The 22,713-nt window shown below is 42.0% G+C and overlaps 1 protein-coding gene across 1 annotated transcript in view; it reads right to left on the bottom strand.

Annotated features, from left to right (window-relative positions):
- LMNB1 (lamin B1) overlaps positions 1-9,520 on the bottom strand; it is a 52,217-nt gene extending 42,697 nt beyond the window's left edge. The window contains exon 1 of the mRNA XM_028103587.2: positions 8,785-9,520. Coding sequence (XP_027959388.1) covers positions 8,785-9,143 — 359 coding nt within the window. The 5' untranslated portion in view covers positions 9,144-9,520. The remainder of the gene's footprint in view (positions 1-8,784) is intronic.
- Positions 9,521-22,713: the final 13,193 nt, after the last annotated feature.

Raw genomic sequence — 22,713 nt, 5'->3', positions numbered from 1 at the left:
GATAGCGAGAGCAGGAACACAAGCAGGGGGTGTGGGAGAGGGTGAAGCAGGCTCCCCATTGAGCAGGGAGCCCGATGAGGGGCTCAATCCCAGGACCCTGGGATCATGACCTGAGCCGAAGGCAGACCCTTAACGGATTGAGCTACCCAGGCACCCTGAAGCGTACATCCTTGGTCACTGTAAGCTAAGTGACCAATGAAGTTACCAATATATCTTTAAAATGTGTTAAATGATAGTACAGTACATTTACTGACATGTAAAGATATTCACAAAATAGTGCTGCATGAAAAAAGGTTACATATCAGTATTTATCAAGAATAAAATTTTGTTAAAAAAAACATTTTCTGTTAATAATATGGATATTAGGGCGCCTGGGTGGCTCAGTTGGTTAAGCGACTGCCTTCGGCTCGGGTCATGATCCTGGAGTCCCGGGATCGAGTCCCGCATCGGGCTCCCTGCTCAGCGGGGAGTCTGCTTCTCCCTCTGACCCTCTTCCCTCTCGTGCTCTCTATCTCTCATTCTCTCTCAAATAAATAAATAAAATCTTAAAAAAAAAATAATAATAATAATATGGATATTAACAGAAAAACTTCAGAGCTTTTTTACGGAACTAAGGGTGATTTTAATTTTCCTCTTGGTGTTCACCTGTCTTTTCTAATTTTCCATAAAATATAATAATTTTTGTACAATAAAAAAAGCTCATTTTTTAAAATTTCCCCAAATATATCAGCCAACACACAATCCCCTTCTCACAGAAGTACAGTGAAAAAAAGAAGTTAAAAACCCTGATTAGGAAACTTCCTTAGATCCCAGTAATAACTGGGAACTTCAGTTAGGTTCCCATCACTCGACGCCTCAGCCTCAATCTCACTATTTGTGAATGAAAACAGACCTACACTTATGATATAAAATTCTAAAGATCTCTAACTCAGACATACCAGAGGTGATGTCATCTGGACAAATTAAAGAACAAATATTAACAGATTGTGCAGAGGGGGAAAAAAAGAATCAGCAGCATATTTTTATGATGCTTTATCTTTCATTCCATGTTTACTTTCTTGAATCTGGGTACACTAAAAGATTATCTAGTTGAAGAGATTAAACCTAGGGATTAGATTCCAACAACTCCAAAAGATATCTTGCTCTACCAAACATCCTTTGAAAGCACAGGAAGGAAGTGTTATGACAGTTTAATTACTTAGGATTTGCTTCCTAGACTTTACCACTAGTTCTAGGGGTTTCATCCTTCCATTTATTCCCCTGAAAATTAACTTTAGCATGCAGGTTTATAGCTCCTGTATTAAGGCCAGGTGTTACTGTCAACTTGTTTCTACCAGAGAAAAATAAGGACATGAACAAAACACAAGTAAAACATGAAGGTTTCTGTTTTTCAACTAATCATCCTATGTACAAAGAAAAATTCCCTAAAGCAGATTAGCATTTAGTATTTTAGGTTTGAAAACTGAAGAAGAATGTTAAAACAAGCCTGCAGAGTTGTTTACCCTATGACATTTCCTATATTTAATTCCATCAGTGACTAAAATATGTAGAAAGCCAACAAAGGAAGTATATACATGTACTAAGTCCAAATATATAGTAAATTCCAATGCCCCTCCCCACTAGGAAAGTAATAGGAAAAATTATTTTATATTTACATTTCAGTACTCTTTAAAATGGCTACAGTTTTAGCAATTTTCCTTGCTAAAATATTAGCAATATTTTATACAAATACTGCTGGATAAAAATTCATCCATTATTATGACACAAGTAAATAACAGGCTAAAAAATGGTTTAAGTTTCTTAATTCTTCCTGAGACTCCGAAAACTACTACTCACTCCTAACCCTAATTATACAGATGAGGAAATGCAGACTCAAAGAATTAAAGTACCTGCCCCAAGTCACAAAAAATAAGAAGCTGCAACTTCATGTAGTGCTCCTGCTTGATACCACCCAATCTCATGCTTTTGTGACTGACAGTGCCCCAAATATATTTGTTAGCAGCAAGTAAGTACCAGTAGGCACTTTTAAATGAAAACACGCAAATCCAAATTTCCCATTAGAAGTTTCCTTACTGATGTAATAACAGAGCAAAATCAAAAGAATGTTATTTTGCCCAAAGAAATATACAAATAAGGTTTAATCCCTCAACCACAAATCCATCTTCCTCAAAGCAATGGTGCTTGGGACTGGAGACGGAAAGTCAACAAATCTTCAGGTGTATATGTACCATGAAGAAACACGGTCAACATTATACTCTTTGGACAAAAAATGGACTTTTATTTTCATTTAATTACATTTAAAAAGAAGCACCATTTGTTTTGAAAAGGCAAGAAATTATGCTTTAAATCATTAGATTTTGTACAGTATCTCAAAGATTAATTTTAAAACAGTGGCTTTGAGCCCTAATACCTATAAAACATGAAACTATTTCATGAGATGTTCTTTTTAATTTTTTCAAATGAAGGGACAGTAAAATTGGCTCAGCATCTTAAACAACCCTACAGCATCCATTATGTTATATACCAGTGAGCCCCCATCACCACTTTCCTAATTAATTCATAACTCTCAAAGAGAAACTTTACTTTAGAGTTAATTTTGCACCTTTTCAAGTTTTAAAATCTACCACAAAACAAATGAGGAATAAAAGACAACTTCTAGAACCTGATGAATCCAGTGAACTTAATAAAAATCAATCAGTTTAAAAACACAAATCCAGGGACACCTGGGTGGCCAATCAGTTCAGTGTCCAACTTTTGTTTTTGGCCGAGATCACGATCTCAGGGTCATGGGATCAAGCTCTCTCCCTCCCTCCCAGTCTGCCCCTCCCACCACTCCTACTCATGTGCTCTCCCTCTAAAATATATAAATAAATAATATTTTTTAAAAAATAAAAACACAAATCCATATTCTCCTATATGCACTTCCAGAGTTTCTAAAACCTAAAATTTTTGTTAATTCATTTGCTGATAAAACCTGACCTAAATGGACATGAGGCTATTTTTAGTCATCTTTCTCCACTTACTATAACTATTAATATCTTTCCTCGCAGAAATATCTGTTTCACAATGGAGTGCTACCCCCCCCAGACCCCACTGGGGATATCCTATACAGTACATGCACATTACCTTCTTAAAATTCAAAGTGTTTTTACTTCCAGAACACACCTGGCCTTAAGGATTTTACACAAAAAACTGGGAACCTGTATCACCGAAAAAAAAAGTGCACCCACAAAATAAATTACTGAACTACCAACAGATTTAATTCTCTTATATCTAGCTTCCCTGTATAATTAGTTAATACTGAAATTCTGAATGTCAATCTTCCCTTTTTGTTTAAAGTGTTGACTGATAGCACTCATCATCATTCTTAGAAATTGTTGCCCAAAAAATTTCCAATCAATGTAAGTACGTTTGGACTGAATCAATCTTCCCTTTTTGTTTAAAGTGTTGACTGATAGCACTCATTATCATTCTTAGAAATTGTTGCCCAAAAAAGTTTCCAATCAATATAAGTATGTTTGGACTGAATCAGAGTAGCTATATCTTAGATCTGAGATGTTTTTCTGTGAGAGACCAAGTGTTTGGAAGCTATTGTCAAATTCTCTCCAGCAGGACCAAGGGTCTCCACGAATTCTTCCGTCTTTGAGGTATGCTGTGTGCTGAGGAACCAAAAAGGGACCAAGTAATTTTAGAATCTGTAGTTTTTTTTAAGATTTTATTTATCGAGAGAGAAAAAGCAAAAGAGAGAGAGCATGAAGGGAGGGGCACAGAGAGAGGGACAAGCAGACTCCTCACTGAGCAGGGAGCCCTAGGTGGCGCTCAATCCCAGGAGCCTGAGATCATGACCTGAGCCAAAGGCAGACACTTAACGGAATGAGCCACCCAGGCGCTCCTGGAATGTATAATTTTCTTAACCCACCTACATGATACACTAATTACAAAGACTCTAAATAAAAAACTAAAAACAGAAAATAATTATCAAACAAAAGAGTTAAATGGACCCAAACAGACAAAAAGTTTCTTCCTTTTCATCTTACAAATTATACTTCAATTTTGGTCAAAATTAAACGATTTGCAAGATTTCTACATATAGGCATTAGCCACCCTGCTATACCCTAATGAAAAGGCAGTTAAGTATGCCACATGAAATAAACCTATAGCATCAAAGTGAATTGGGAAGGGATCATCAGCAGACATTCCAACAAATTTCTAGAAGATGAAGAGTATATAAAAATACATACCACAAAACATGCATAGAAGGACTACGGGGGAAAGTGAGGGAGACTCAAAATGGGGCCATTAACTCATGGAACAGCTTTGCACCTGATCCTCCGCAGCATATCCTACCCTACAGGCTTTCCAACAAGTTAGCCAAGGGCACAGCCCATTCATACATAGAGGTCCTAATTTGTCCTTGCATCAGAAAAGGCAGGGAAGGAGCTACCTGAACAACAAAGCAGTGATGCTCAACCATTCATTTATAAATGGTGACAACCAAGGATCATGCACATGACAAAAATCACTTGCAAAAAAAACTAAACCAAACAAAAGGATCAAGTGACCAGGGAGGGAAAAAGAGATAATCCAGTAAACAGAAAAGAATTTAAAAAAAAAGAAAATTCTAAGTATTATCCTCAGACAGAATAAAGAAAATAATGCATCCTTAAAACAGAAACAAAGTGAATGAAAGAGAATACCTGTACAAAAAGATTTCTTGGAATTAAAAGTATGACTTCAGCCTTTACAATGTCACTATTGACCTAGAGAAGAGTCACAATAATTTCTGAGAATGGGAAAAAAAATTATGAGACAGAAGTGTTCAACATCTCCACCAGAGAACAAAGAAAACAAAGCACAGAAAGGTATGGAATAAAGTAAGTTTCCCAGAGCTAAATAAAGATCAAGGCTTTAAATAAAAAGAAACTATTGGCAACAGTAAGAATGCATAATGGAAATATCCATTCCTAGGCTCACCACCATGCAATTTCAGAAAATCAAGATAAAAGAAAATTCCAAAGCTTACACAGAGGAAAGGCAAAAGCAATTACCAAAAGAAAGTAACTGGGGGGGCACCTGGGTGGCTCAGTTGTTAAGCATATGCCTTCAGCTCAGGTCATGATCCCAGGGTCCTGGGATCAAGCCCCGCATCAGGCTCCCTCCCTGCTCAGCGGAGAGCTCGCTTCTCCCTCTCCCACTCCCCCTGCTTGTGTTCCTGCTCTCACTCTCTCTCTCTGTCAAATAAATAAATAAAATCTTTAAAAAAAAAAAAGTAACTGTGACTGGCATCAGAGATGACAACACTGGACGCTAGAAGACAATGGAGCAATATAATTCCCAAGTTCTGAGGAAAAAATGTTGAACCAGTATTCTATACCTAACCCAACTATCAATCAAGCATGAGACAAAACAGTTACTTTCAGACACACAGGACTCAGAGAGTTTACATCCTGCCAATTTTTCTGAGTAAAGTTACTTAAGATGCCCTCCAACATCATTCTCCAACAAAATGAGGTAAGACACCAAGGAAAGGAAAATATGTGATCTAGGGGAAACTGGGTCTAAATCAGGTTGATTCCTAGGATGTCAGCTGCACAACATGTCTTAAGTGCAGAAAGGCTCAGGGGAAAAAAGAATAGTTATGTAAAGGATATTACAATTACATATCTTTAAAAAGTCTTCTTTAGTCAACAAGACAAATGAAAAGGCCATTTTAGGGACAAAATTGTACCCAAAATATCAGGGGTGGGGCACCGGGGTGGCTCAGTCAGTTAAGCGTTTGACTGTGGCTCAGGTCCTGATCCCAAGCTTCACACTCGGTGGGAAGTTGGCTTGTCCCTCTGCCCCTCCCCTCTCCTACCTCCCCCTCATGCATGAGCTCTCTCTCTCAAATACATAAATAAAATATTTTAAAAAAAAATTTTTAAATATCAGTGTTGAAACCTCAAACGAAGTAAAACGTGGCATATTTTGAGCAATCGATGGCATGTTAGAAAAGAAAATGCATCTGATGCGGACAAAAGGAATACATACACAGATTTTAAAAATGTATTTTTAATCCCAGCACACTAAAGGATATCTCAGGGGGTATTATTTTCAATTTTCAATCCCTAAGCAGGCCTTCCTTAACCACACCATCCCTTCACCCTCCTCTACTTTTTTTTTAAAGATTTATTTATTTTAGAGAGAGAGCTCAGAGGGAGAGGCAGAGTCCCAAGCAGACTCTTCACACAGCAGGACTAGATCTCACTACCAGATCATGTGAGACGAAACCAAGGGTCAGACACTTAACTGACTGCGCCATCCAGGCGCCCCACCATGCTTTATTTTTATTCCTCTAATACCTGTTATTACTTATTATACCACAAACATTATTTTATCGATTCTAATACACATATTCTTCACTTTTTATCTTGCTGAAACTAGCATGCATCTTACAACCCATACACAGCATTTTTTCCACTTTAATTGACAAATAGACACACATCACTGTGTAAGTTTAAGGCATACAGCATGATGGTCTGATTAACATATAACGAGAAATGATTAACACAATAGGTTCAACTAATATCCATCTTCTCATGTAGATACAAAAAGAAGAAAAAAGGGAGAAAAATTCTCCTTGTGATGAGAACCATTAGCATTTAGCCTCTTAACTTCCCTATATATTATATGGCATGATGACCTATAGACATTGTGTTATACATTACATATCTCGTACTTATTTATCTTGTAACTGTGTGTATGTTTTGACTCCCTCCCTCCATTTCCCCCTCCCCCTCCATACATACCATTTTATAACTACAGTCAGCCAGGTGGCAGTCTTGTTACCGCCTGAAAAACGCTGTTAACTTTTGAAAAGATTATAAAAGCATCAGCACCAAAATGCTTCAGATTAGATGAAACAGGACCTTTATCCATTTGCTGGGTATTGCCGAGCCGTACTCAGCAACATGAGATCAGTAATTTCTTTACTTAAATTTATTTAAAAATCTCTGTAATCTCTGCACATAGAACAGTGACTGGCACATAACAGATACGTAATCTGTCACATTTAACATCTCTGAAACAGAAATGGGTCCAACAGGATGGATCCTACACAGCTGGTTCTGATTTTTTTTTCTTAGTGGTACATACAGTAATGGCAAGTCATTACACGCAATGACATCTAGGATATGAAGAAATTCAATGACAAAAAAATACAGAAATTGGACAGTACAAAAAAAATGGTCAGTGGAGTGAGTGAAATGACCCACTTCAAAAGATGACTCCAAAGGTTGGTAAATCCAAGAAATAGAAAAATAAGCTTATTTTTGAGTTATGAAACTAAACACCCAAATAAACAAAAACAAAAAGAGCTAAACACAATTGCCTCCTGGAAAAAGCAGAATGTCACCCATCTTTCACTATAAGCCAATCTACAATTATTTTTTATCAAGTGCACTTACTTTTTATGAACCATTTTTCAAATATTAATAAGGTGGGGAAGTAAAGATGCACACATACAAAATCACAGAGATTGAGACAAGGGCATTCACACAGACACACACAGAAAGACATTCATGGGCAGAGTCAAAGTCAAGAGTCAAACATATCCAGAAATTTCAACGGACAATGCAGGATGGAGACCATGAGCTCCGGAAGCAAATTTAACAAATATCTAAAGCATGACATAGTTGCGTACTGATTATAATTTGCCATTTTGTTCACCGCAAAGTCAAGGTAGGCTCAGCAAAGCCTTGCAAGTTTATCCTTACGCCCCGGACTGAAAACTCAGACCCCCTTAGGCGTAATAATTACAAACTCAACCTCTCCACAACACTTCACACTCAAAACAACAACCCTTTCCCCAGCCCTGGCCGGTCGTTAATCACAATGACAGACGCGGGGGCTTGAAAAGGTCTCTCCAGTACCAGAAGACCCAAGTGACTACATTAAAGGGGTGCACAAGCTCGGGGAGGAGACTGCTGCTGGGGGGGGGGTGGTAGGAAGTCCGCGGATCGGAGAACGGTGGCCATGACATGCAAAACCCCAGCTTTCGTCGTCAGGTCCACAAAAGCACCCAAGGGGACCTGCGCCTGACTTTGCAGAAAGACAGGACACCCTTCCCCGAAGAAAGCTGAAGAGCTTAAAAACCCAACTTGCCCTGGGCGGGCAGAGGCGCGCAGTTTAGACCCCGCCCCTCCCTCCCCGCCCAAGGCAGGCGTAGAACGCTCGCAAAATGTCACAGGGCCCAGACTGAGCGCGCCAAAGCGGGACCCACCCCCGGGAGACCGGGAAGCGGGAGGCAGGTCCCTCCCCTTCCTCTCTCCGCCCGCGCAGAGCTCATTCATTCTTGAGGAGGGCAGCCCATCTTCCCCGGCCGGCTATCCCTGCACCGCAAACCCACCAGCCGCTTTGTCTCCCGTCCGGCCGGAAACCAGAGCGCGCATTCGAGCGCGCGCCCAGACGCCACCACCCCGCACCGGGGCCCCGCCGGGCGTCCCCGCCGGAGAACCCTTCTAGATCTCGGGGTGCGAGGCCCGAAGCCGGCCGCTCCTCCTTGGCGGCCTCAGGTGCACGCTTCGCCCTGCCCTGCGCGGTAGCCGGGAGACGGAAATGTGCATCCCGGTCGCACCGTCGCTACAATTCGAGCCCCCTCCGCGACCCCTGTCCCCGCTAAGAAACACTCGATTCTCCTTCCGAAGGGCGTAGGCACCTGGCCCGGCTCTCCCGTCCCCCCCCCCCGAGCTTGAGCCCCCCCCCGCCTGTTTTGTGAGGTAACGCGACCGCCAGGCGGGCACTCACTTGAGGACCAACTGGTCGTGCTCGGCTTTGAACTTGCCCAGCTCGATCTGCAGCTTGGCGCGCTCGCGGGCCGTGTCGTCTAGTGCGCGTCGCGCGTCGGCCAGCTCGGTCTCGTACAGCGCCTTGAGGCCGGTGAGCTCGCGGCCGCGCACCTCCTCGCGCTCCGTCACCTGCAGCTGCAGCGCGCTGTTCTCCGTCTCCAGGCTGCGCACCTTGTCGATGTACACGGCCAGCCGGTCGTTGAGCTCGCGCAGCTCCTCCTTCTCCTGCAGCCGCGACAGCCGCGTGGGGCTCAGCGGCGTAGCGGGGGCGCTGGCGCGGCTGCCCGACCGCGGCGGCACGGGGGTCGCGGTCGCCATGGCGGGCGGCGGGGCGACTGGCGGGCGGAGCAGAGCGGGGAGGCCGCGGGCAGCACGGGACACGGAGAGGGCTGCAGAGGGAGAAGCGGAGACCGAAGGCACAAACCGACGACCCGCGCCCGCGGAGAAGCCGGCGTGGGAAGGGAGAAGCACCTGGGTCGGCGGGAGCCGGGTTACAGCACAAAGGGCAAAGGGGAAAGACTGCCAATCAGTCAATCGTAAACTGCCCTTTGTAAGAAAATACGCGCACACACTCACACACACACTCGGGAAGATTCGGGGCGAGGGTGACCGAGAAGGCCGAGCAGGGTCCACGCGCCGCCGCCGCCGCCGAGTCTCCCGCCCGCAGCACTTTGTTTCCTCTCAGGCGGCGCGGAGCGACTCGGGGGGGGGGGGGCCGAGGGGGAGGGAGCAGGGCGGCGGGGGGCGGAGGTGGCGCGGGCAGTGGCGCCGCACTCTCCAACATGGCCGGCGCGCTCCGGCACCTCCACGTGACCGTCGCCGGCCAATGGAGAGCCGGCGGCGCGCTCCGCTTCTCGGGGGCCGGGCCTGTAAATTCAAAATCGGAGCCTCGGGCAACCGTCCGCCTGGCGCGCGGGGCTGGGCGTGGCTGGGGAAGCGCTGAGGGAGGTGGAGTGGGGCGCCGGGGACTGCTCGCCCGGCGGCCCAGGGACCAGCGGCGGCCGGGCCTTCCCGCCACCCCGCGAGGACCCCCGGAGGGGCCGGGCCTGCGAGTGGCGGGAAGGAGCCCCGAGGTTTTCCGGGGCGGGTCCGCGCCGCCGCCTACACCCAGCGGTTCAGGGAAATTCAAACATCAACGGCCGTAACAGCCACACGCAAAGCTCCTAGAGGCCGGGACGACCGCGGACTTTGTAACCTTATCCCCGCCCGGGCGGACGGGGCTCGGGGCTTACAAAGGAGGCCCGGGCGCTATGCAGTTACGTAATGGGCTCTGGTGTTCGAGGTTCAAAACCCGCCGCGTGCCGGTGCCAAATGCAAGCCTTTATTTTTCTCTCGGAGGGAAAACGGTGTATCCCAGCACCTCCTCGCTGTCAAATCGACGTATGCGTGCGTGTCTTGAAGCGACCGAGTCACAGAAAAGCCAGAAACCCTGACTTGGGGTCGCAAGTGACATTAACGTGTGAAGGAACCCGCACAAGATGCCAGATTGTCTTGCTTCACTAAAATCCAGTGCATCAAAATCTTAAACGTGTGCAGATTTAAGTAGAAATTGACTTCTTGCTTAAAAAAAAGAAATGATCCCCCAAAATGTAACTGACAACTAATTCTAGTAGAATGTCCATTAATCGCTTTGAAAAGTTTTTACTTTCAGGCTAACGTTTGCCGGAATTTACTGTGCCCTGCACCTGGCTTTTTTTTTTTTTTTTTTTTTGAGACAGAATGAGAGAGAGCACAGGAGAGGGGGGAGGGTCAGAGGGAGAAGCAGACTCCCCGCCGAGCAGGGAGCCCGATGCGGGACTCGATCCCGAGACTCCAGGATCATGACCTGAGCCGAAGGCAGTCGCTTAACCAACTGAGCCGCCCAGGCGCCCTGCACCGGGCTTTTTGTAGGTTATCCGTCCACACGGCCGCTCTGTGGTGGGGGAACTGTATTATTTACCTTCGAAAATTCACCCATTTAATAGACGAATTTCCTTAAGGCTGCCGGGGAGGGACAGGACGTCGTTTGAACCCAGTTTCAGTTGACGCCAGAGCCTCGCCCTGAACTATAACCTAGAAGGCCACCTCATAATCTAGTGGGAACCCATCTGTAGAGTAATGACAGGTTAGATACCTTAATAATGGTAGAAATGAAGACCAGGATGTTCTTTAAATATTAATCAAGTCGTGTACATAAGAATTAGTGAAGGGCACCAGGCTGCATATCACCCTGGAGGGATTTCTGGGCACCCTGAGCGAAGATGATCTCATTAATGGTTCTCCTTTCTGGCCTGTTATCTAAAATACCTCGGTGAGAAAGACTTGAAAGGCTTGTATCTTGAAGTTGATGTTAGTTTAAAAGCAAATATTCAGACAGTTTTAATAACTTAAGTAGGTCTTCAAAATCCAAATTACTGGTGAAAATACAAATTACTAAGGAAGGTGAGCGCTGATCCAAGGTGGTAGACTCTGGCCCTGGAATGTAAACCCACCTCCTGGAGGCCCTTTCCACTACCCGGATGGTTTGGTTTTCACGCCATCTCCCCTTTGCCTCGGCCTTTTAAAAAATATTTTTAAATATTTTCTTTACACTTTTGAAGTGTCCAAACTGGATGTGCAGTGATTTCAGGCATGTTCTCTGTTACTCTCAAGCCCATGAAGCTTTCTCTTGATAGAATCCCTCAATTTCAGATTGTGTTTAGGAGACTCAGGTTATGTCCTCTCATCTGAAACAACAAAGACACTGGAGTCAGACAGTTAAGGATTTGCTATTGCTAGCTGTGTAACTATGGAAGTTATTCCTTGGTTTCCTTATAGGAAAATGGGGATGATTCCTACCTTGCAGCGGGTTTGTAAAGATTACATTTTAGACATATAATATGGGATGGCTAGTAATTCTTTTTTTTTTTTAAGATTTCATTTATTTGAGAGAGGGAGAGAGAGCACACGAGTGGTGGGCAGAGGGAGAGGGAGAAGCAGACTCCCTGCGGAGCAGGGAGTCAGATGCAGGGCTCAATCCCAGGACCCCGAGATCATGACCTAACTCCAAAGAAGACGCTTAACTGACTGAGCCACCCAAGCACCCCTAGTAACTCTTCCTAGTAGTAATTCTATGTCTCCAATCAAAAGCAATTTTTAAAAATGGGGGGAAATGGAAAATCTCTTAGCCATAATACTAAAGCAATCATGCAAACATTTGGTCAGGTACTTGACTAAACATACACTTCCCTTATTCTCTTGGCTATTCTCATGCCTAACACTGTACCTTGAGTATTTTCCCCCTGTTCTTTCGTAATAAGTTTGTCCAGCCCTCTTCATTTATGTAAGTCCTGTAATCCCATCACTGCTAATGTCTTCCCCAATTAATTAGAAGAGAGGTAACAGTATGTAAGTTTGGGGACAGTGCTGCTTCATTTACAAGGGCAATCATGATTTCGAATATGCTGCCCTGTTTTTCCTTTAAACTGTCCCTTTCGGGGCACCTGGGTGGCTCAGTCATTAAGCGTCTGCCTTTGGCTCAGGTTATGATCCCAGGTTCCTGGGATCGAGCCCCACATCGGGCTCCCTGCTCTGGAGGAAGCCTGCTTCTCCCTCTCCCACTCCCCCTGCTTGTGTTCCCTCTCTTGCTGTGTCTTTCTCTGTCAAATAAATAAATCTTTAAAAAATAAAATAGAATAAATAAACTGTCCCTTTCTTGTCAGGGCACATGTTCTGATTATTGGTTAGGCCATGTATATATGGCGTATATATATATATAATATCCCCACCAAGCCTCAACCTGCCATGACATTGTTTCCCTCTTCAACACTCTTCCCACGGCACAGAGCTACCTCATGACAGAGAGACAACTTATTGGACATTTGCCCTACTTTCTGTATATCATTTGGATCTGAGACAGCAAAATACAGGATACCTATCATACCTGGACAGAAGGGGCCCCCGACTAGGATGGGGGATGGGGAGGCAGGAAGAAAGGAAGGAGATAGTGAAAGCTCACAGTAACCCAATTTGTGCAGGGAGAGAGACAGGTGGCAGAGAGCGGATCATGCAGTGCAAACAAATGGGCTAGCAAGGGCTGAAGCACAAAATGAAAAATATTGCTAAGTGGTATCTCCTCGATATATAGGATCACTGAATACCATCGCTGAATAAATGCAAGAAGAAATAAATCTATACATGGTCTTTTACTAGGCCACATTGTTTCTATTTAATACACTTGGCAAAGTTAATACTGTTTCCAGTTCTCATGAAAGCATAACAATAAATCATGTTTCAAAAGGTTGAGTGACTATCCAGCATCCCTTCAAACTCTAATTTTTATTTTTGTATTTTAAAAAGAGCCAAAGAGTTTTAAAGATGTCTTTATCATCTTCAAAAGCATTGTTCTCTTAGCAAAGCTGCATGAAATTTACATACTGCTCAAAGTCATTTTCCAAATTGCTTATTGAGATCTGGATATTTGGCAAAAGTAGAATTGGCAGAGTTCTTTTAACCCAGTGATTCTGTCTTAGTGATAACTTAGAATTTATTTGAAAAGAGAAACCAATTTGCGTTCTTGCATTTCAGTTTTATTTTATGCCAAATTATGGTCATAATGCTGCTTTACTTATAAAGGTTGTCTTTTTTAATTAATTAATTTTTTTTTATGTAGTGTTCCATGATTCATTGTTTGCATATAACACCCAGTGCTCCATGCAATGCGTGCCCTCCTTATTACCCATCACTGGACTAATCCATCCCCCTACCCCTCTCCCCTCTAGGTTGTCTTTAAAGCATTTCTTAAATTAGTATTTATGCATCTGGTTTTTAACAGTTTTTTTTTTAATCCTACAAAGGTATGCCCCTTCCCCCTATATTCTGCATCTTTACTTTTAGAGTGGTAAAAATAAAAAAGACTGAAGTCAAAGTGTAAGGTGTATTTATACATAATTCGGCTGTTTCTACTCTGATTGGAACTGACCCTACTCAAAAGTTAAGGGCTTTCCTTTTTCATGATCAAGTCTTTAGTCTTTGATGGATGGTTTTATCCCTACCCAATAACATTTAAATGTATTCATTTAAATTTAAACTAAAGAGGTGAGACTTTTCTCACCTAAAATATCTTTGTTTCCTGACCCTACAGCTGAGTTCAAGAAAGCAGATGAAAAGGAAAATATGATACTCCCATAGTTGATGTACTAAAATAAAAGAATGAATTTTCAACCAGATGTCCACGTGTTCTTCATTACCACAATCTTGGGGTACCATTCTTCTCAGGCTGCCATTGTAAAACCAGGACTAAAGACAATCACACCATTCTCAGTTTTTAAGTTTAATAGTTTTGATATAGGTAGAGGAAAAGATTTGAAAAGAAAGGTGGTCTGGCTGAACGAGTTCCCTCCATTCCATTTTCCCATCCCTACCATCTCTTCTCCAATAAGAGCCTCCTGACTGGGGAAGGAAGGAGAGTTTGTGGGAGTCACCGTCTCTTGTCCCATCCCTGGGCTAAGTTGAGGGTAGGAGTTGAAGATCCAAGAATAGAGATGGTTTGTGCCTCACAACAAAGTTCCCTGTTGTCTTCCTGTTGCTGCGGCAGAGCAGAATCCAAGAGCAGCCTTCTCTAGAACCATGGTAGCAGCCTCAAAAAAAATGGCAGCAAGGGGTATAGGAGCAATAAAAGAAATGTCGAATAGTCTAAACTTCTGTGATGGTCAATTTTGTGTGTTGAGTGGAGCTGGGCAACAGCGCCCAGATATGTGATCACACATTATTCGGATGTTTCTGTGAGGGCGTTTTGCATGAAATTAATATTTAGATCAGTGGGCTTTGAGTAAAGCAGATTGCCCTCCGTAATGTGGGTGGGCCTTGTCCAATCCACTGAAGGCCTGAAAAGAACAAAAGACTGACCTCCCCCAAGGAAGATGAAATTCTAACTGCAGACAGCCTTCAGCCTTGAACTGCAACAGTGGCTTTTCCTGGGTCTCCAGACTGCCAACCTAGCCTGCAGATTTTAGACTTGCTCACCTCCCTATTCACATGAGCCAATTCCTTAAATTTCTTTGTCTATATATACATATCCTGTTGAATCTGTTTCTTTGGAGAATCCTAAGATACCTTCCCTATGTCCATAAGAAGATGTGGGGGGGGGGGGTGGAAAAGCCAACAGATTGAAATGAATCAGTGGGAGAGGGACGTTACAGAATGACCTGGGTGAACAGGCCCACCCGAGGCATGGTGGAGCCATACACAATTCAGCAGAAGCACCGTGGACAGAAGTGACAGAGGCCAACGAGCTCAGGAACCACGAGAACCACATCTAGAAAAGGCCAGTACAGAGTAGAGACTGAGCAAAACCAAAAAGCAGATGGCTCTCCCTACAGCTGTTAAGAATCTCCCTGGACTGGGGCACCTGGGTGGCTCATTGGGTTAAGCGTCTGCCTTCAGCTCAGGTCATGATCCCGGGGTGCTGGGATCAAGCCCTGCATCGGGCTTCTTGCTCGGTGGGGAGCCTGCTTTTCCCCCTCCCTCTGCCTGCTACTACCCCTGCTTGTGCTCTCTCTCTCTCTCTGTCAAATAAATAAATAAAATCTTTAAAAAAAAAAAAAAGGAATTAGACACTTAAAAAAAAATCTCCCTGGGCTTAGACTCAATCTCAGGCAGGACTGGAAGGATGAAAAATCTGAGGGGTATTAAACCTGAACGTGATTGAAATATAAATCTAAACTGGTCCAGGCCACTAGGAGATTTCAATCCCCATCATCAAATAGTCCCCTATATCTCTTTGCACTGCTTTTCTCCATCAGTAACTTTTTTTCCAACACAAGCTCTTCTCCACAAGTTAGAAAAGCTGACTTCTGGGCACTGCAAGCCTAAGTTCTCCTAGTAGCTCACAAAGGAACAAATCTCAGGAAAACTGATTTGATTGCTTGTTCTGGTCGTGTGCTCAGCCCTGAACCAATTACTATGTCCTCCTTGGCCAAGCCGAGGCCAAAATCCGGCGCATTGATAGGCAGGGGACAGGGAGATTGGAGGTCAAGGCTATAATCACCAAACCACATGGGATGGGTTCCATAAAGAATGAGGAATGCATCCCAAAAAGTGATGAATGGATGCTGGACAAACAAAAACGGTATGTGTCTACCTCATGAAAATAGAGCGAGAGAATTAACCTAAGCAGTCCCTTTCTTGCCTAAAATTCTCCAGAGATTTGCATATTTTTAAAAGCCTGGGTGGCTCAGTTGGTTGACCAGCCAATTCTTGGTTTCAGCTCAGGTCGTGATCTCAGGGTCGTGGGATGGAGCCCTGCATCCAGCTCTGTGCTCAGCATGGAGTTTCCTCATCCCTCTGCTCCTCCCCCAGCTCTAAAATAAAATCCTTTAAAAAAATAAAAAAATTTAGAATGTTAAAATACAGGGGTGCCTGGCTGGCTCAGTGAGTAGAGCATGCAACTCATGATCTTGAGTTTATGCGTTCAAGCCCCCCATTGGGCATAGAGCTTTACATACTTTACTTTACATACATATATACGTACATACATAAAGTTAAAATATAACTTCTTAAAGGTTTAGGATACCTAAAAAGTCATATTCGTCTACTCATGAATCCATGCATTTATTCATCGAACATTCGTGGAGAATTTACTACATGCAGAGCACGGGTGACGGAGGTACATGATCCCTGCTCTGAGGAGCCCAACAGTCCAGTTGAAGACAGGCAAACATAAATAAATTCTGCCTCAAAGTGCCAGGTACTAAAAAGGAGGTGTGAACAAAGAGGTGCAGGTGCATCAAGGACCAGACAGCCCTCTGTACCAGAGAAGGAAGACCCCACTTGGAAACAGATGATCTCTGAGCTGGGCTTGGAAGAATTTCAGCCTCCAGGGACTGGAAGATGAATCCGGTACTTTGTTCAGAACTGTAAATGGCAAACCACAGGCCCCAGGGAGAATTAGAGGGAAACCCCAGATGGACTCCCTAATCTCCTATGGTGTGCTTTTTATTTCAGACCACGCTGTGGAGAGGGTGCTTTAAACTAGGAATTAGTAAAGTGGTAAAGGAGGCAGATTTTCATCAACAATTAACTTTAGGCCCAGCTTCCAGTGGTCAAGAAAAATGGAGAATTAAGGAAATTGTCATATAATTAAAACAAGTAAGTTACTTAAACTGTGTTAATGCCTTGCCTAAGGCAAACCTAAGGTAGAAAACAAATTAAGCAGGAAATTTTGTTGAGTAACTCCTGTGTGCAAGGCATTACACTGTAGCCTATGAAAGAAATATTTTTTTAAGTGTGAACTGTGATTCGTTCCTCAGTAAAGGTATTGTGTGTGTAAAAATGAAATATGTAGGGGTGCCTGGATGGCTCAGTCGGTTAAGTGTCCGCCTTCAGCTCAGGTCATGATCCCAGGGTCCTGGGATTGAGCCCCACATCAGCCTCCCTGCTCAACGGGGAGTCTGCTTCTCCCTCTCCCTCTGCCCATTCCCCCGCACATGCTCTCTCTCTCTCTCAAATAAATAAATAAAATCTTGAAAAAAAAATGAAATGAAATATATACACAGAATAAGTAGGTGAATCAGTCAAGCTATGAATGATGTAGGTCCAAAGGAGTGACGTTGATGACAAGTTCAAATCACCGGGGCTGCTAAAATCTGGAGAATGAATAAATCCCCACAGTCCAGAGCAGCATGAGAGAATGTTGTGGAAAAAGAGAATTTGAACTAGACATCAAAGTAGGGGAAGACTTACTTCAGTAAGTGATTTGCTTTACCAAAAAATTAGCTTTACACACCCAATTTTTCAGGGATAGAACTAGATGACTCTGTATTTTGTATAAAGTATATGTATTAATGAATGTTGAGTAGGCACACCTGGGATTTAATGCTACCAAAAGTATTCTGTTAAAGTCTCTGAAAGACAAGACATAGAAAAGTAATTAGAGACCTCATTGATTTGCATATATGTTGAGTAAAGGAGCAACTAAAACTCTCCTATATTGCTTATGAGAGTACAACCACTTCAGAAACTGTTCCTTATCAAGTTAAAAATGCACCTACCCTGCAGGCCAGCAATTCTGCTCCCAAGACAAATGAAAGCACATGGCTACTGAAAGACTTGCAGAGTCTTTCGCTAGTATACTAGCGTTATTTATAATAGCCCAAAATGGAAACAATCCAAATGCCCATCGAGAGAATAGACAAATAAATCATGGTATAAGGACCACTCAGCAATTAAAAAGAATGAGTTACAGATACTTTCAACAATGTGGATAAATCTCACGAACATTAATATTGAGCAATAGAAAAAGTACATTTTATATGATTCATTTACATGAAATTCAAGAACAAATAAGTGTAATCTTTGTAAAAGAAATCAGAACAGTGGATGTCCAAGGGGGGAGAATTGATTGGAAGGGGGCATTGAAGAACTTTCTGGAATGATAAGTTCATGGGTATGTGGACAAAATTATCAAGAGCTCACTAAATTATACAGTTAACATGTGCATTTCACTATATGTAAATTTTACCACAATAAAAATAAACATATTCTGGTCTCTTATAGATTAGATTATAAAACTCCTGAGATGTACTTTGTAAATTTTTTGTAAATAAACAAGTTTCCACCTTACTTGTTGCTTGAGTTCTAAATATTCTGTGGACTCTAATACCTGTGTGATTTCTTCAGGAGACAGAAATTGTACACAGTCATTTTTTTAAGAAGTGACTTGATCAGATTTAAAAGATGAATTTAAATGAATATAACGCTGTATGTTAATTAAACTTCAATTAAATTTTTTATTATTTTTTTCAATTAAAAAATTTTTTAAAGGGGTGCCTGGGCAGCTCAGTCAATTAAGCACCTCACTCTTGATTTCAGCTCAGGTGGTGATCTCAGGGTCATGAGATCAAGCCCCATGTCAGGTTTAGCACTCAGCACAGAGTCTGCTTGACATTATTTGCCTCTGCCCCTCCCCCCACTTGCGTTTTCTCCCTCTCTCAAATAAACAAATAAATAAAATCTTTAAAAAAGTTTTTAAATAAGAAAATAATATAAGATGTATTTGAGTAATGAAGACACAGTTGTTCAGGCTGAAACCAGTGACTTAAAGAGAACTTTCTCATTTTGGTCTTGGAAAGATTGGAATATATGGGAATATGAATACTACAAAACTGAGAACGTCATAAAGAAGAAAGAAAGAAATCTAAAAAAGTAGTTTGTACCTATGAAATTATGCTTTTCACTATTATATTCATTTTACTTTGTAAGATTACATATTTGGACATTGATCATTCTGTTGATCACATACAAATACTGATCTCTAGCAATCCAGGGACCTGAATTCTTTTAATAACATAACAACTTTCTAAACAACTGAAGGCACACTGTAAGTTTAATTCAGTAAGAGTGAAAAAGTAATTTTTAAAAGGGGGATTAGGAGAAGGGAGACTTATAAAAGCTATTTAATATTATAATTTTATATTTTATATTTTAAAAGCCAAAAAATTACCTGTAATTTCAATAATATCTATTTTAAATTTTTTACTAAATTTTCTCAGCCAAACGGGCTTTGTTTGAAAATAATTGTTTTTTTTAAACTGGCTGTGGTGGGGGAAGACAGAAATCCGCCTGCCTCTAAGGGTTTTTTTCGATTTGAGGGGGCAGATGAGAATTTTGTGTTTATCACAGGAGCTCACGGGATGACAACGTTATGAGACACTGCTGTGGAGAACAGACAGGAAGTAGAGCACACGGCTCCTGCCCTTGGTCTCGCTGGGGCTCTTGAATTACAGCCAGAACCATATAGGCGAGTATACAATTACCTGTCAGAAGTAACTGGGTCAGATAGCCCACCATGTCAGCCATGACTGCAGAAAAGTTCCGCTGTGACATCCCCTTGGAAAAATCACCCTGTGGTGACTTGAATCAGCTCCTTGATGAGGTTTTCAGAAACCCTTTGTCATTTAAAAGAAACTGGTTTCATTTCTCTAATCTTAACCTCTGAGTTTTTTGTCATTTACTATATACTTCCTGAAAGAGATTTAAATTGGGCTGAACTCAAAGTGAGCAATGGAGAAAAGAGGTCTCAATTGTCATAGGGAAGTCACAGGAGTGAGCCCAGCATTTTTCTTTTCAAAAGTAAAAGGGATCCAAAATGTGGGCTTCACCCCCAAATATTTAAAATGTCATTCCTTCTATGAACTCCTATGGCATTATCATCTAGAGCAGTCATTTAGAACCTAGCATATTGCTTTTGGGTCTGTCATTTCAACCAAATCATAAGACTCTTTACGGCAGATGAATGTCCTTGGGAGACACTGCAGATGATGAAATACAGTTACTTTTCTGTTCATGGGCCCCCTTATTTGAGTAGAGCAATATACAACAAGGGATGATCTAAGTACCCTGGCCTTCACCGATCTCTCATTTTTCATGAGTCTGCATTACCTAAGAGATACTTCTGCATACTTCCTTTGAGCAAAGGACTCTGGTAGTCATGAGTCAAAAGATAGACTTAAAACATCTCAAAACAATGATTTAAAGACTTTGTAAGAATTCCATTTGGAAAACTTATTTTTTTATTATTCTTGTCTGAAAGTAAGAATGTGATCTGTAACATTTATTTTAGTCCCTATTATTGATAAAGTAGTACTAAGAGTCATCAATAATAAGATATAATGGAAAGGTTTTTCTCCTTAAACACAAATAGCCTATTTCAGTTTCAGGTTTACTATGTCATCTCACATGCTTCCTCCAACTTTGGTCACGATTGTTGATGAAGAAATTTCAGGAAATGAACCACTTGTTTAAAAATGCATATTTTTTTTAAAATGCATATTTTAAAAATTAAATGTGCATGCTAAAGCAATGAGTAAGCGAACCATAGATATATCATCCACCCCAAATGGAATCTGGTTAACATCAGATATGCTGGGACATCTAAAAGATGTTCAGCCAATAGGATAAATATCACATACAAGAGTAAGATACATGTATCATGTATTAGCAAACATAAGTGAATGTGAAAGCTTGGAAATTCGGTGGAAGGGAGATACAGAATTGCATGTTAGGATCAGAATTAGTGCTCTGTTCTGGATCACCAGAAATACACTTTCTCCTCCCATTTGTCTCTTAAACTCCCCCAAATGATTTGCGTTAGGAGATTAAGCAGTCGAATAGCTAGATGCTTGATCTCTTCTGCCATTGGGACAGGCAAAGAGAAAGAACACCGAGAACACTTCAGAGGCTGATTTGACCGATCGCTAAACAAAGAAAACTGAGAATATTTGGGGAAACCAATGGAGATATGTTAGGGTTTAGGTAGCATAAAGGCAGGACAGCGCAAGCTTTAGAATCAGGAATATCCAAGTGTGAATCCTGCATGGTCACACGCTGTGTGACCCCTAGCAACTTACTTAACATCTGTGAAGCTCCATTTCCTCATTTGTAAAAACCAGAGAAAGAACTGCCTCACAGGGATGTTGATAGGATTGAAAACATTAATGTACACACAGTGTATGTGGTACTTATTCAGGGCTAAGTAAGTACTTATTCCTTTCCTCTACAAAAAGAGATATTAGAATTTTTACTTCCCAATTTTAAAAGCTTCTATTCCACTTAGCGTATTAGAACATTATACCAGTACTGAGAAAAATCAGTGCCTCTTACAACACTGCATTTTCAAAATGTTAACTGTTTTACTTTGTCATGCTCACTAATGTTTATCTTGGTAGAGAGTCAATACCTATACAAATATTGCATAGTACATGTAGCAATCGACTTACTAGAGTTTGATTCCATTTCACAAACTTTCAGTGAGTACCAGTATGGCCAGCTCTAGAGAAACTACGAAGTAATCAAGACACAGTTCCCACCGCACAGAAACTGACAGAGTATGTAAGGAAAAGCCAATATTAGGTCCTCTGACATGTGCGCTCCTGAATCTTTTTATAATTATCTCTAAGTCAACCTCTCTCCAAACACAACATGCTATGTCTGTTGAGTTTAGACTTCTTAGCCAGTTTTTGTCATTTTATTGATAATTATTTGGATATTCAGGCATAGTTTGATTGGTTTGGATTGATTTTTATAACAGAAAGAATACATGTCTTTTAGTTAATGTTATCAAAACATCAGTTGGCACCTAGTTAATGGGCATCTTGCAAAAGATAGAAGGAGATAAGATCTAGTTTTCTTAGATCATATAATACTTAAACTTAGATTTTGACTTTGTGTGTCCCTCTACCACTTCCACGTTTTGAAGAGGGAAAAAAAAATGCACACTCTCTGCACGACCACAAGATCAACCACTGCTGCGTCCTGGCCAGGAAAAGGGGAGTATTAAGGGTGTGGCCATCTGCTTGCCACAGACTGCTGGTGAGACAAGAAAAGCTAATTAGCACCCCAACCCTCACCCTTACTCCTCCCTGCTCTCCATGCCTCCACCATCTGGCTGGCCTCCCTTTCCTCTACCGCACCAGCTTCTTTCTGCATCCTATGGCTTGGGGAGGTCAGAATCCTTTGCCTCTCCTAGCAAGAGATAAGAACAGTCTTCAGCAGCAGCCTGGACCATGAATTTCTAAAATTTTGAAGGAAATTGCACAAATCACTTTCTCTCCCCTCCCACGAGCAATGCTCTCTGTCACTGGTGCCTGTTATCTTACTGGAAACATCTCTGCCCAGGAAAATCGTTAGGTCTGGAATCCAATTTGTTTTGTAATTGACAATTGTCTAAGGATAGGCAAGCACCTAGTTTCCGCACTGAGTCTCTGTCACCACTTTGGGGTTTTGGGGACAGCGGTGGGATATAAAATCATTAAGTAAATATAGTACATTTCAGTATAAAGCCACAGGAAATGGTGAGAAGTACCTTTGATATGAGGCAGCAATGACAACTCAGATGTCATCACTTATTAAAGATGTCAGAAAAATAGGACAT

The sequence above is a fragment of the Eumetopias jubatus genome, unplaced genomic scaffold, assembly GCF_037043125.1.
Source record: "Eumetopias jubatus isolate StellerSeaLion01/CBP00866 unplaced genomic scaffold, mEumJub1_p1.0 scaffold_5, whole genome shotgun sequence".
Taxonomy (NCBI): domain Eukaryota; kingdom Metazoa; phylum Chordata; class Mammalia; order Carnivora; family Otariidae; genus Eumetopias; species Eumetopias jubatus.
The sequence above is the reverse complement of the archived record's forward strand: the minus strand, read 5'-3'. Positions and strand labels throughout refer to the sequence as shown.